General features: G+C 44.7%; 2 protein-coding genes across 10 annotated transcripts in view; one reads left to right on the forward strand and one right to left on the reverse strand.

Moving 5' to 3' along the window:
* Positions 1–1,875, forward strand: part of PLBD1 (phospholipase B domain containing 1) — a gene marked incomplete at its 5' end in the record, with an annotated part of 44,099 nt that extends 42,224 nt beyond the window's left edge. The window contains one exon of the mRNA XM_019515798.1: positions 284–1,875. Coding sequence (XP_019371343.1) covers positions 284–451 — 168 coding nt within the window. The remainder of the gene's footprint in view (positions 1–283) is intronic.
* Positions 1,876–6,957: 5,082 nt separating this feature from the next.
* ATF7IP (activating transcription factor 7 interacting protein) overlaps positions 6,958–12,554 on the reverse strand; it is a 188,598-nt gene continuing 183,001 nt past the window's right edge. For all 9 annotated transcript variants that reach the window (XM_019514914.1, XM_019514911.1, XM_019514910.1 and 6 more), the window contains exons 14-15: positions 11,741–11,853; positions 6,958–11,254 (exon numbers count right to left, since the gene is read on the reverse strand). In XM_019514914.1, the coding sequence (XP_019370459.1) occupies positions 10,838–11,254; positions 11,741–11,853 (530 nt within the window). In that variant the 3' untranslated portion in view covers positions 6,958–10,837. The remainder of the gene's footprint in view (positions 11,255–11,740; positions 11,854–12,554) is intronic.

The raw sequence follows: 12,554 nt of genomic DNA on the forward strand, positions 1-12,554 counted from the left end.
TGACACCACTGGGGCAGCCTGGATGGCTATAGGGCAGTAGCCACACACTTGCCCCCCAGGGCCTTAAGTTGGCATTACGCCAGGCAGCGGTTGTTAAAGGGTTGGGCAGCTTGTCTGTGCATGGAGATAGTGCCCAGATCACGGATGTTTACTATAGTTTTGTCCCTCCCTCCTGCCCATATCCACCTGGGCTGTCCTAAGTGGCCTCTCCTTTCCTGCTGTACCTCTGCCTCAGAAGCGAGGCAGCATTTGGGCCTTTGCTGTTAACCCCTGTCCTTTACAGGTGTCTGATTTCCACATGGCGGGGGCATTTGCATCCAGTGCCATCAATGGCCCTTCAGTACAGGACGGGCTCCCTGTCTTCAGCTGGAAAAAATTCAACAAGACCCGACACGAGGGCCTGCCTGAGTCCTACAATTTTAACTTTGTCACCATGAAGCCAGTCCTGTGAAGCCAGCATCACTTTTTCAGGGAAGGAAAGTAGATTTTTTTCTTCTCCCTGCAATCTTTTCTTCCCACATGCAATGAAACGGCCTGAACGTCCCTACCTTTGTGCCTTAACTGCTCTCTCTCTCTGCTCTTCTGGCTGCTAAAGCTTCATTCTCCGGGACCAAAGGGGCAAGATGGTGCGGTATGCCCAGATCCTCCCTGATGCTCAGGTGGCTATGGCCCATGCAAATCACTGGGACTTAGACACCTGAGTGCTCTTCTGGGATCTGGGCTATAAGAGCTATCGTGGGTTATTCATGAAGTGCAGTCACAGGGGAGGAGAGGAAATGGGCACCCAGCAGCAGCAAATAGGAAGGTTTGCTGGGTTGGTCACTCCACTGTGAAGTGGTGCAGTTGCTTACCTTCCTGTGTAAGGTGCACTGAGAGCTGTGGCTGGGCAGCCCATTCAAACTTCTAATACTATCGCCTGCCCCCCCCACCTCACAGCGGAGGGTGATTTAACACCCTTGTGAAAAACCTCGACATCTGTGAAGGGCCAGGGCGAGAGATACCACTGTTGGTGTGGTAGTATCTAGGAGCCAGTCAGGGTCCAGGGGCCCTTTGTGTTAGGTACTGTATGTACACACACAGTCCCTCCCCCCAGAACTCACAGTCCAGTGTGCTAAGTTCTCTTCTGCGTTCTAATGGGAAAAGGGTCACGTATTTCTGGTCTTACCTCAAATCAGCAGATGCAATGGGAGTCTCTGGGCTCAAGTCAAGGATGAGCGATTTAAACCTAGGCAGATGTGGTTTGCTGTTGCACACAGACCAGTCACCTATTCCAAGGGACATCAGCCCAGGTGTCTCTGATTTTGCTACAGGCGAATGCAGTGCAGCCATGTAAAGGGAGGAATCCTCCCGGAGCTATGCACGACCCAGCTGTAAGTGTGGGAAAGAAGGGACTTGTCAGTCCCAGTGCAAGTGGGGACAGGGAGTGGAACAAGTTCACTTTGTAAAGCAAATGGAAGCGAAGCAACTCATCAAGATGCAGAAGAGCAGCCCACAACACAGGGCATGCAGCAGGAGCTGTTGCACCACCTGAACAGCAGCAAGGGGATGCAAGCAACGAAACTGGACTTTTCATTTGTTATTACTGGGGCTCTGCTGGGCCCAGCCAGACAGTGCTGCTCTTTGATTTTACTGCAAGCGTTCTTGTGAGCACAGCAATTGCTTCCCACCTGTGGTGGGTTTGACATTTGCCTGGTACTGCCTGTGCCCCGAGCCACACGTACGTACAGCCAGTACAAGTGCACAGGCCACAACTTGTCCAGGGTGTGCAGCAGAGATCAGTCCCATTTCTACCCACAGTCTCTCCAGCCCAGCACTTACCTCTGTTCCTGCTGTAGCACATCTTTAATAAACACTGCTTGGTTTTCTTAGGTGCCAGAATTCTCTTCAGTTAAGAATCCAGATTAATGGCTTTATTTGCAGTTTACCAGGATGGGGGGAGGGGCCTTCCTTCTCTGACACTGCCTCAATCTACGTGGGGTCCTTCACTCTGCATGCTGCCAGGTGGCAGCAGAGCCTCACTCAAGCTCTCATGCAGGTTGCAAAGCAGCCACATCCTTCCTCATGCTGTCACTGCGCCTGCATCTTGCACGCAGGTTTCCTATTTACAAAGTAAGATTGCAAACCATCTGGTCGAAGTGCTGCCATCTGCAGCTCAAGGCATCAAAGCACAGCACTGCATTGGCTAAGGAAGTAGTATGACACCTGGTGCCTGCTGGCCTCTTAAAGGATTGAGTGGTCTTCCAGGAGCCTGAGAAGGACTGCAGCTTGTCAGGTAAGATGAGGTCAGGGGGACCAAAGGCTGCTTGGCATTGCTTAAAGGGTTCTTGCTGACCCAGTGCTGTCCAAGCCGTACAGTCTGGGCTGGACAGGCCATGGGACAGCGGACTGTGACTTGTGGGCTTCAGACACGGTGATTTCTCCCCTCGACATGAAGGAATGGCACTTGCTGCCACCAGACTGTACTTCCTGTTGCCCGTGGTTCCAGGATCCGCTGCTGCTCAGTTGGGAAATGTCAGTTGAGCATGAGTCCCCGTGCTGGGGAGAGGATGATGAAGAAGCGGATGAAGTATATTTGGGTGTGTGTGTCACCTGCAATCCTGTAGCAGGGGAACAAGTTGCTTGATGGGATAATCCTTACTAGAGGATTGGTATCTTTGAAGGTGGAGGACGTCTTATGTTACTAGAAGGGTTATAAATACTGATGAAGTCCATTTGTCATGGAAGGCAGCATGCTTATGTGCATTTCAGTGTCACTGGGTAGCACAGAAGAGCTGTTTTTGCTCTCGTTGAATGGAAGCACAACTCTTGTGAGGTTTCGCTGTTAGTGCTTCTTTCCAGGGCTCTAAACTGGAAATGGGATTTGGCTTGTTATTTAGTTTATAAAACTTGAGTGACCACCACAGCTATCTGTGTGACAGTCAGATGAGAGACCTCCTGGATGATGGGATTGTTCAACTCTTCATTTGCATAGCAAAGGCCTAGGGCCCCAGAACTTAGCAAGAGAAGCTGGCCTAAGCTCAAGAACTGGAAGCAGAAATGCAGGCACTTTAGGAAGAACTAAGCAGCCTTGCTAAAGAGGCTGGAATGAGAACACGAAGGACGCTGCTGGGGCCTGACTCAGCTTCAGGGACATGGTCACTTGCTGAGGTTTGGAGCTTGGCACTACTGGAAACGTGGTTGCCAGCCAGGGGAGCTTGCTGCCAGCGTTACAATGACCATTCCAAGGTAACGGAGCGTGCTCTCCTGTTATACAGTTACTTTCAAATCCTTTCCTAATTATTCTCAGTAACAAAAATCATTACAAAGCCTTCATTTAAGAAAATCCTCTCTAAACAAAAAGTGGCAAAAACCTTACTTAGATCACTGCATGGGGTGGAGGGCTTTCCCCTTAAGGGGAGGGCAGGGAACTTATGTGGAAAGGCCCCAGCTTCCTGAGCAGATTATACACAAATGACTTGATCGTGATAGGTGAGCATGGAGATTCTCCCTGACCACTGTCCCTAGTGCCTGTTCTAATGTCTTTATGCCCACATTCCTCCATAAGGATCCATAAGTACCTCCTGCAGAAGGTAATGCAACAGAGCACAAGAACATTTTACAGGTTTTATACATCACTAGAGTGCGTGTATAAACTACACGCACTTGGTCCAAACTAGAAAAAACAATCCCTAAACCCAACCCTCTGGGGGAGAGGGAAGAGAAGTGATGGAAACAATCCAGAGCCTATAAAATTCTCTAGTGTTTATCAAGACCAATGATTCTTAACCAGGGTGCCACAAAATAGCACTGGTAGGTGGGCAAATGTGACTCTAGATAAACCCAGGGGTTTCAAATAGGAATCTTTAGTGCCAAAAGCATTCTGACCTGTGGTGGGCTTGCTGAGTTCTTTACAGCAGAAGTGGTCTATTATTTTTCTGTAGTCAAAAATCAAGTGAAAATTAAGAGCTCACATTTGCCAAGGGGAGCTTTGAGTCTTTCAGCTGGGGCCATTTAATTCTTAGTAATATCATATTCATGGAGCATATACAGAAATATTAACTGCCCCATGAATCAGAATTTAAGCAGCAAGAGTACAGGTCCAAGCCAGCATGACTGCCAGTGTTCAAGCTCTCACAGGCAGACATTCACCAAAGTAGAGTTGCTGTGCTGTTGTAAAGGCAGAGCATCTTGCCTGCACCACTGCTCTTCTGTGGCCACAGCTCAGAATGTGGTACTCTCTGGTAAAGGGGACGCTACAGCTAAGGTGTAGGCTTCATTCACTCTTACCCACCCGGGCTGTTGTTTACACCAATGCAAAGTGCATGTAAAAGGCTCCTGGCTGTGTTTTGCACTTGAGTTGTGCCAGGGTTAATGAGTACACTAGGTGCAGGGAGAGGGTTCCTGAATCAACCAGAGAGGGGTTTAGGCCTCCAGTGTAACACGCAGCCTAAGACCGTTGCAGACCACTTCAGTACCCAGCAGAACCTGCCCCACAGACGACGTACAACAGGTAGATTCTCATCTCAAATAAAACCACAACATGCATTAAAACAGGCCAAGTACAACCGTGCCTAGAATTTGGCTGGTGGTCTGATTGGAACCAATTTTTGGTTAGCGACAAGCCGAGTTTCACGAATTGCCAGAACACTAGCGTTACTAATTCTTCTGCTACAACTACGAGGCTACCCATGCTCCACAATTTCTGTTTTCTGACAGAGATGGGGAAACAAAGAGGTGATGTGACCTGCCCAGATTGCTGGGTCGGTTTGCTTCCTTCCAAATATATATATTTTTTTTTTTAAATAAATTCAATTCACATGATACCTTTAACTTACTTAAGCGTCTTAAACTAAGGAGCTTTTATAGAAGTATGAATTCCTTGAATAGCAGCACATGAAGAAATTCCCCTATCTCTTCACTAGAATTGCTGTTTGTAGGCTCTGAGCCTGGAGGGACTTGTGTATTTAAGCTTTATGCATTGAGTAGACCCATTGACTTGAGTAAGACTATACAAAGCGTGTAAAGTTAGGACCATAGTTAAGTTTGACAGTCCAGGGCTGTAATGCCAACATTGCAGCAAGCAACAAGACAGCTCTTTGTAGGGACAAAATGGGCATGTGGTGGTGGGGAAGGAAGGGTAACACCCAGGCTTCTATTCTACTTTGAGAAGACAAGTTCTAACATGGGTAGCTACACATGACCTATTAGCTTGTGTGGTCTGCTTGGGAGAGCCTGTGGCATAGAGCCTATGCAACTCTGCTTTACAGAGTGAAACGGGACCCTGGAACAGCAAGAGGTGCTAGAGAAATTATTTTGGAAGGCTGAAAGATTAAAATGAGACAACTCTTCTTATTCCCAACAACAAATGGGAGTCCAAAACACTGAGAAAAGGCTTAAAGGTCCAAAACTCTTGTGACTTCCTGTGGCATTCTCCAGCCATCAGCATCTTTATAAAGAGCTGCAACCCTGTCACTTGTGAAAGACAGGAGTCTCCTGAGATGACCAGAAAACCAATCACAGATGACTCAACATGTTAAAAACCCAGTAGTTTATTTCAAAGTATAAATTTCAGGCTTGTTGGACAAAACCCCACTACAGTAACACTTATACACACACTAATCTACAGTACATACAAAAATGGGGAGGTTTTGCAACTGCCCAGTTTAAATTGGACATCAGATAGGTCCTACATTATCTTTATTTACAAGTTCAGCTGCAAAAGAAAATAAAAATCAGACTGAATTTTCTACAAAGGATTTTGTATACTTGAATATTTTAATGGCTGATAAATTACTGAAGCCAAACAGGACCCTCACTTGGCTACCCAGTTCCCATATTTACAGATACACTCCATTAAATCCAGACAGCACTTAAAAAAAATTATTTGAGGAAAGAATGCTCAGCCTGCACAATTAGATGAGAAACAAAGATGAGTTTCAATGGGATACTGATTAAATTGGAAGATAAAGTAAAAAAAAACCCACTTCATTCACATTTGGTACCTATTCCTGTTTCATTTTCCCCACCAGAAGACTGTTGTAGGGGATGCTCATATTTTTGGGTGCACTGCTTATATAGTATAGCAATGGACCAGATGCCTCTGGACTCCCTACCTAGTTTCTACCCTTTTCCCCAAAAGAAAAACCTAAAATATAATACATCAACAATATGTATATACACACACAGACATCAATAATATATATAATCTCTCTCTAGATATACATCTGGAGAGAGAGATTATATAAATTATTGAGATAGAGATAGATATATATCTCTATCTATCTATATCTCAAGCCTTTATTTAAAAAATGTAGTTAGGATTTATTTTTGTTGCATAAATGAAAATACTAAAGAGCATAGAAGGCAGCAGGATTACAGCTTGATTTTGTGCAGTGTCTGTAGTACTCTAATACTGGGGCATGGCTACTCAGGGAAACAGAACACATCTGGGCCTGTTCCTCCATATCACATGGATTCTAGTTCATTAGATACTCAGCTAAGCAGCAGAGGAAGGGATGAGCTGTAGTTAAGTTCCAATACAATACTGTGATAATTTCCTAGCTAATCTTCAACAACTGCACCCAATTCTGCTCCCACTGAAGTTGTTCGAAGATTTTCCCACTATTATTATTATTATTTTTTTTTGGAAGAGGCAGGATGTGCAAGGGGAAGAAGACGGAGGCACTGCCACCTCCCGGTTCTTGTGCTAGAAATTCAAATCAGGATGGCTGAGTGCCTGAATGCTTGCGCTAGATAATCTAACATTCATCCAAGCAAGGTGGCGTGCAGTTTGGTGCAGCAGGTTTTTCTATCAGGTTCTGCTCAGGTGAGGCTGACCACATTACAAAAATGTTAAACACATGCTTGAATATAGGCATGAAGGGAACTGACGACTACACCCCACCCTTCCCGTAAGCTGCTGTCATTGGTTCAAGAATACAGAAGAAAAAAAAAAAAAAATCACATGGTACCTACAGGTTATAAAACACCACCATTTTAACTGAATTTGATAATGCTTTCTAAATAAGCAAAGCAATAAAGTGGGGCACAGGAGGGTCAGCAAGCTGGTGTTGGGGGGAAATGGATGGAAAGTAATAGCATTTTGCTCTCAGCATTCTATTTGTGTACAGAAAGGACACCAATATCACTTTTCTCCAGCCAGAAATCAAATTAATTTTATACTGTTCACAATCAGGAAATTCAAGTTCTAACTATTATATCAGAAGAAAAGAACCATTTAGAAATGAGGACGGGAAATGTGGCTAAAGATGCAGTATTGCAGTTGTTAAAACCTGGAGAACAAGCTCCAATTTGGTATGGGGATATCTCCAGTGGCAAGAATAAAGCCTGAAGCAGGAAGCGGCTTTTACATTGCAGTACTGAGAACACAAAAAATACTCTGACAAAGTGCAAAATTGAGATTAAAAGACAATCCTGCTTCAGATGTGGTTTAGTTTATTTCTGAACAAATATTGGAAACTTCCAATAAAGATGACTTATTGGGACAAACACTTCCATGGAGAGTATCATCCTGAAAGTAGATCGAGTTTAGTCTTGTGCTGACTACTCCAGGTTTTTTGTAATACTTTGAAAGAAAGTATTTTGCAGCGTAACTAGTTATTCCAGAATGCTTGTGGCAAGAAGTTTTGAATTTTAAAATGGTTTCTCTTGGGCAAAGTTTCTTCTTTTTTCTTTTTAAAAAAACAAAAGATCACAAGACAAGGAAATGCAAGGGCTAGTATGTAACTCACAGCTAAGGAGCTCAATTTCATTTCTGTTGGATTATACAAGCAAAAATATCCATTTTAAAAACTGATTCTACTCTGAAACACCTATAAAATGTGGCCTAGTACAGTTCCCTATTTATTGTGGGAAGGACCTGTAGGCCAGCAAACTGGAAGACATACAAACTCACAGCTGGTAATTTTAAAATGTAACAGTGTTCTTCACAAAGCATGAACTGTCACCACCTACTAAAATGAGCATACACTTGGAATTCACTTAACAATTCGGTTTGAGTGAGGCAGAAGAGAATCCAAGGCATTTGCCCACAGCTGTGTTAGATCCAAAGAGTAAGTCATAATTGATAACTTTTTAGGATAACTAGGTAGAGAGCTGCTGTACAAGAAGTCAACATCCTATAGTCAGAGTACAGCTGCATCTTAACATTTCATAAAAAGGTGATGCACCCACTTCTGAGAATTCCTACAGTTTGTTTTAAGGCCACAAAAATCAACTTGAAATTTCAAGAATTGCTCTTGGCTAAATTTCCCTCTTCATTTATTTGTGGCCCAGGCTTCTCAAAAGGTCTCTGAACACAATGTTAAGATGGCTCTAAGTACCATTTCCATCAGCCACAAGAAAAATCTCTGCCAAGGGTACCTGCTCCTCATCAAGACAAGATTAACAACAGTCACAGACTGGAAAAGGGCAAGAAACAGACTACAAACTGTTCTCTCCTACATGTACTGAGCTGGAGTTACAGTGGAGATGACATTAAATAAGCAGCATCAGGCCCAGGTAGTGGGTTTTTCCTCTTTAAACTAGAAATCTCTTTGTACTGAAACAGCTTCTCCCAAGGCCTTTGGTACTACTTCAAATACAAGATATTAAAACTAGTCCAAGGAAGACTACACGGACCTAGAAACTGGGAGAAATAGCATTATGAATGGCCACTGTTGGCTGTTTTAATCTCAACTTTACATACATAAACTAAACGCACTATAAAGCAGGTCTTATTTCTTGAAGATGGCAAAGAAAGTTAAACCTAGAAAATTTAAAGGCATTATTGATTCTTGGCACCAGTGAAATGGGGTGCCTGTTATTCAGCTGATGGGTTGGACAGTGTCCAAAGCTGCACCCCAAAATTAGAAAGACCCAAAAAATTAACCTGCCCCTAACAAATTCCACAAAACTTCTGTTCAGAGATCAGCGGTATTTCTTACTATATAGCTGCTAAAGAAAAGATGAGAAGGGAACACCTCCTGCTCACCTGAAAGCATGACAATCCCAGTGCCAGGCCGGATGGAACACATATTACAGAACAGAGATGGAACAAAGAGGTAAGGGTCTCCGAAAAGATCCTGCCACGTTGTGCTATTCTACCAACATCAGTGCTTCGTACGAACAAAACTAACTTACATCTTACAGCCTTGCAAGAGATTTTAGCAGCACATTTGGCATTTAAAGGCTTTTTTCTTTTTCACCCTTGTTTTAGTTTTAAACCAAGGGCTTTGAGAATTACAAGAGAACATATGCACGCATGAGAAACCAAAACCAACCCACCAATCCAAACACCTCATACAGCTCAGTCTGGTGCTGAAATGTGTCAAGGATGGCTTCATGCTCCTATTCCCCTGAAGTTGATTAATTTTGCTAAGCAGGAAAGGCAGCACACCGGGTCTGTTCTTCTGAAGGCTGGCAAGGTTGCACCTTACCTGCCTCTCCTTGTCCATATGTAAAGCATGCTCTGTGTCACTATTCAAAACCGGGACAGTAACAAAGGCATGGTGGGGAGGAGGAAGCTTTCCTTTAGGCTCATCTCAGAAGCATCATGAAAGCTCCTTAAAAGTCTACAACTGCTCCACAGCTTTTGGGCTAGTGGGCAAAGTAAGATGTCCAAAACTGCTTTGGGTTTGGTGGTTAACACATGCAGATGGACAAGGGGCTGGGAAAAGACAGGAAATGGGAGGCCAACTTAAATGTTGCCACCTTCTTGTACTAATACAACATCCAAGCATGTGCGATGAGACTGAAAGCTTTCACTGTGCCACACAGATTTCCTTTGGCTAATTTGTAGCATGCAGCTTTCCCAGAACAGGAAAAAGGTGCTGATGCAGAATACTGTCTTATATTGCCTACAGTCATCTTCATAGGACAAAACCCAGCCATTCCAAGAATTTTAGTGGAAATTAAGGGTGCCAGGTGCTACACTTCCTGGAACCTACAGAACTAGACAAACGATTTGGGGCCAAGAGGAACTTCAACAGACTACAGGGGGAAAGAAAAAAAGCTAACCAACACAAGAGATCTGGCTACATTTATTTCTGAAAGTACTCTTTAAGGCACAAAATAAATTTAAAAAAAAAAAGAGGGCTGAATGTATGAGAGGAGAGGACAGATAATTCATCTGAGCTAGGAAGGAAAAATGCAGTCTCTACAATCCAGTTTCACATCTGGCTTGACAATGCTCCCAGACCTTGTTGGGAAGCAGGGAGTGAAGAGAGGTTTGTATCTGTGGGAGGTAGTGGATGTTTCTTGCACCACCTCCAAATTTACACACACACCCCTGCACTTGCCAAACTCAAGCTCCCTTGTCTCCTGGAGAGCACACTGCAGTGTGTAAGATGAGTCCAGGCTACTCGGTCTTTCAGTACAAAAGAAGTCAGACCCTGAATCCTCTTTCCCCTCACAGCCTGCCCATTGAGTGGTGGGGAGTGAGCAGGCAAGTCTGTTCCTTGTCCTCCTGTTAGCGCCATTTAACTGTTCTCTGCGGTATAGATGTGCTGATTTGCTTCAGGCAAACTGTGCAATAGATCATCCTGTTCCCAGTCTGAAGCAAAGGCCCAGATATCCAGGTCCCCCCCTGGATAAAGGGTTGGTATCTCTGGGTGAAGCAGCTCCAAGGGCAGAAGAAAATTTTGATTTCACACTGCCCAAGACTTGAACTGGCCAAGAAGATGGGCTCTCTCGTGGCAGGGTGAGTATTTATTTTCCTCGTTTTTCAATGGATGTAGTGTATCACATAGGGCTGCCCAAAATTATCCTGTAGAGAGTGAATTTCATGCATGTGATTAAACCCCAAACTAGTGTAACTCTTGGTGGTGGGGCAGATTTAAAGGCTGCAAAGATCTCTGGTTTAACTGGTCTGGGAAGAGATCACATCTGTGGATTGGGGGTCACAGAAAGGTCCAAAGCGTCCATAAATGTCTTTAGCTCGGACAGCAAAGTAATATTTGCTGCCAGACACAAACTGAGTGAGAGTGCATGCCATCGGGAGGGGAAGGGCTTTCACCTCCCCAATCTTCTTCCACTGGGAGGGCATGGTGGCGCTTGGGTCCTCATGGTAGGCATACAAGTGGTAACTGTCCACACTGGCACAGCTCCGGTCCACTTCCATGACACTCCATGATAACACAATACCATTCTGGCTTTGTACTCGTGCCAGCTTTAACTGAGGCTTCTGAGGCAGACTGGTGTTGGCTGCTTCAGGGGGCAGGCGTGCTGGCTGTGGGGCCTCTGGCAGTGGTGCAGGATGCACAGGGCGTGGGGGCTCCTAAGGAACATAAAAAGGGTATAAAAGACACAGTCCATGGCTTCCACTGTACAGCAGTCCCTTTTATTGCTAACCCACACATTATAGCCTTAGTCTTTGGTAGACTTCAGTGACTTCTTATAGCACCAGAAGTCTTCTCCTGTCACTACAGCTTGAGGTCATTACAGCTTGACCCCATGAGATCCCCTGCAGACAGCTAGTGCTGTTCTGTAAAAACATGAATCCTCAAATTGTGCTGTGTAGATCACTGGTGGTCAGAAGGACACTTGCTGGTGGTGCATCATGAGGTCACACAGCTACAATTCCCCTTGTTAGCAACTGCTGTAATAACAGGAGGGTGATAGCAACCACCTGAATGGAGTGGGTGGAGTCCACAATACACATCCACACTACAGGTAGCTTGCAAACCTTTGATGCAGCAACCGACCTGCAAATGGTGACATCAGCACAATGGTAATTACAGAATAACGGTATAACTGTACTTACAGCATGCACCTGTGGTGGCCGGTGATGCACTGTAAGTTGCGGGGCTCCAGATCCAAGAGTTAGCCCGTTGTTCACAACATATGCAGTTGTCTGAGGCACTCGCACTGTAACACCTGCAGGGATAGTAGAAGTAGTTAAGACTGTGGGTATTCAATACTTTGGGCCAAGCAAACCTTCACAAAAACTAAGCACACATAAAATAAGACTTGTACAGAAAGCCAAAAAGGGCCTTAATGAGGTGGTGCTCCAAGAAGGGAAGAAGACACAAATAGAGGTACTTTCCTCTCCCAGCAATCAAGGAGAGGCAGCAAGGGTAGGAGTCTGGATTAGCAATGGGAAGATGAGCACCATCTGAAAGTCTATCCAGGGAGTCGAGAATATTTTTTAGCTCTGGCAAATGACAGCATTTCCCTCACCCCGGCCATGTATCATAAGCAAAAGCAGATTGATTTGGGATGGGGAAGCTGAAAACCACTGCCACAAAATAAGATTTACCCCATGTATCAGTGCCAAACACTGTGGGTACCACAGAATGAAGCATTTCATTCCATCTGAGAAGAGCTCACCTACAGAAGGAAGTGCTCTGTTTTATGAGGATATATACACAGAAATTATCATTAAGTTAGAAGCCACAGGGAACCATCCTGCGCAGGCAGGAATAAGAGAATTTACAGATGACATCTGGAACTTTTTGACAATTCCCAAGAAACTTTACCTTGCACCACCTTTAGCTCTTTGTTAGATTGCATGCATACATTGGTGACGCATAGGTGGTGCATGCAGGTGCATGTGCACCCCGAGATCGGTGTGCACT

Source organism: Gavialis gangeticus, unplaced genomic scaffold (assembly GCF_001723915.1).
Source record: "Gavialis gangeticus isolate Ggan-Ray unplaced genomic scaffold, GavGan_comp1, whole genome shotgun sequence".
NCBI classification, from domain to species: domain Eukaryota; kingdom Metazoa; phylum Chordata; order Crocodylia; family Gavialidae; genus Gavialis; species Gavialis gangeticus.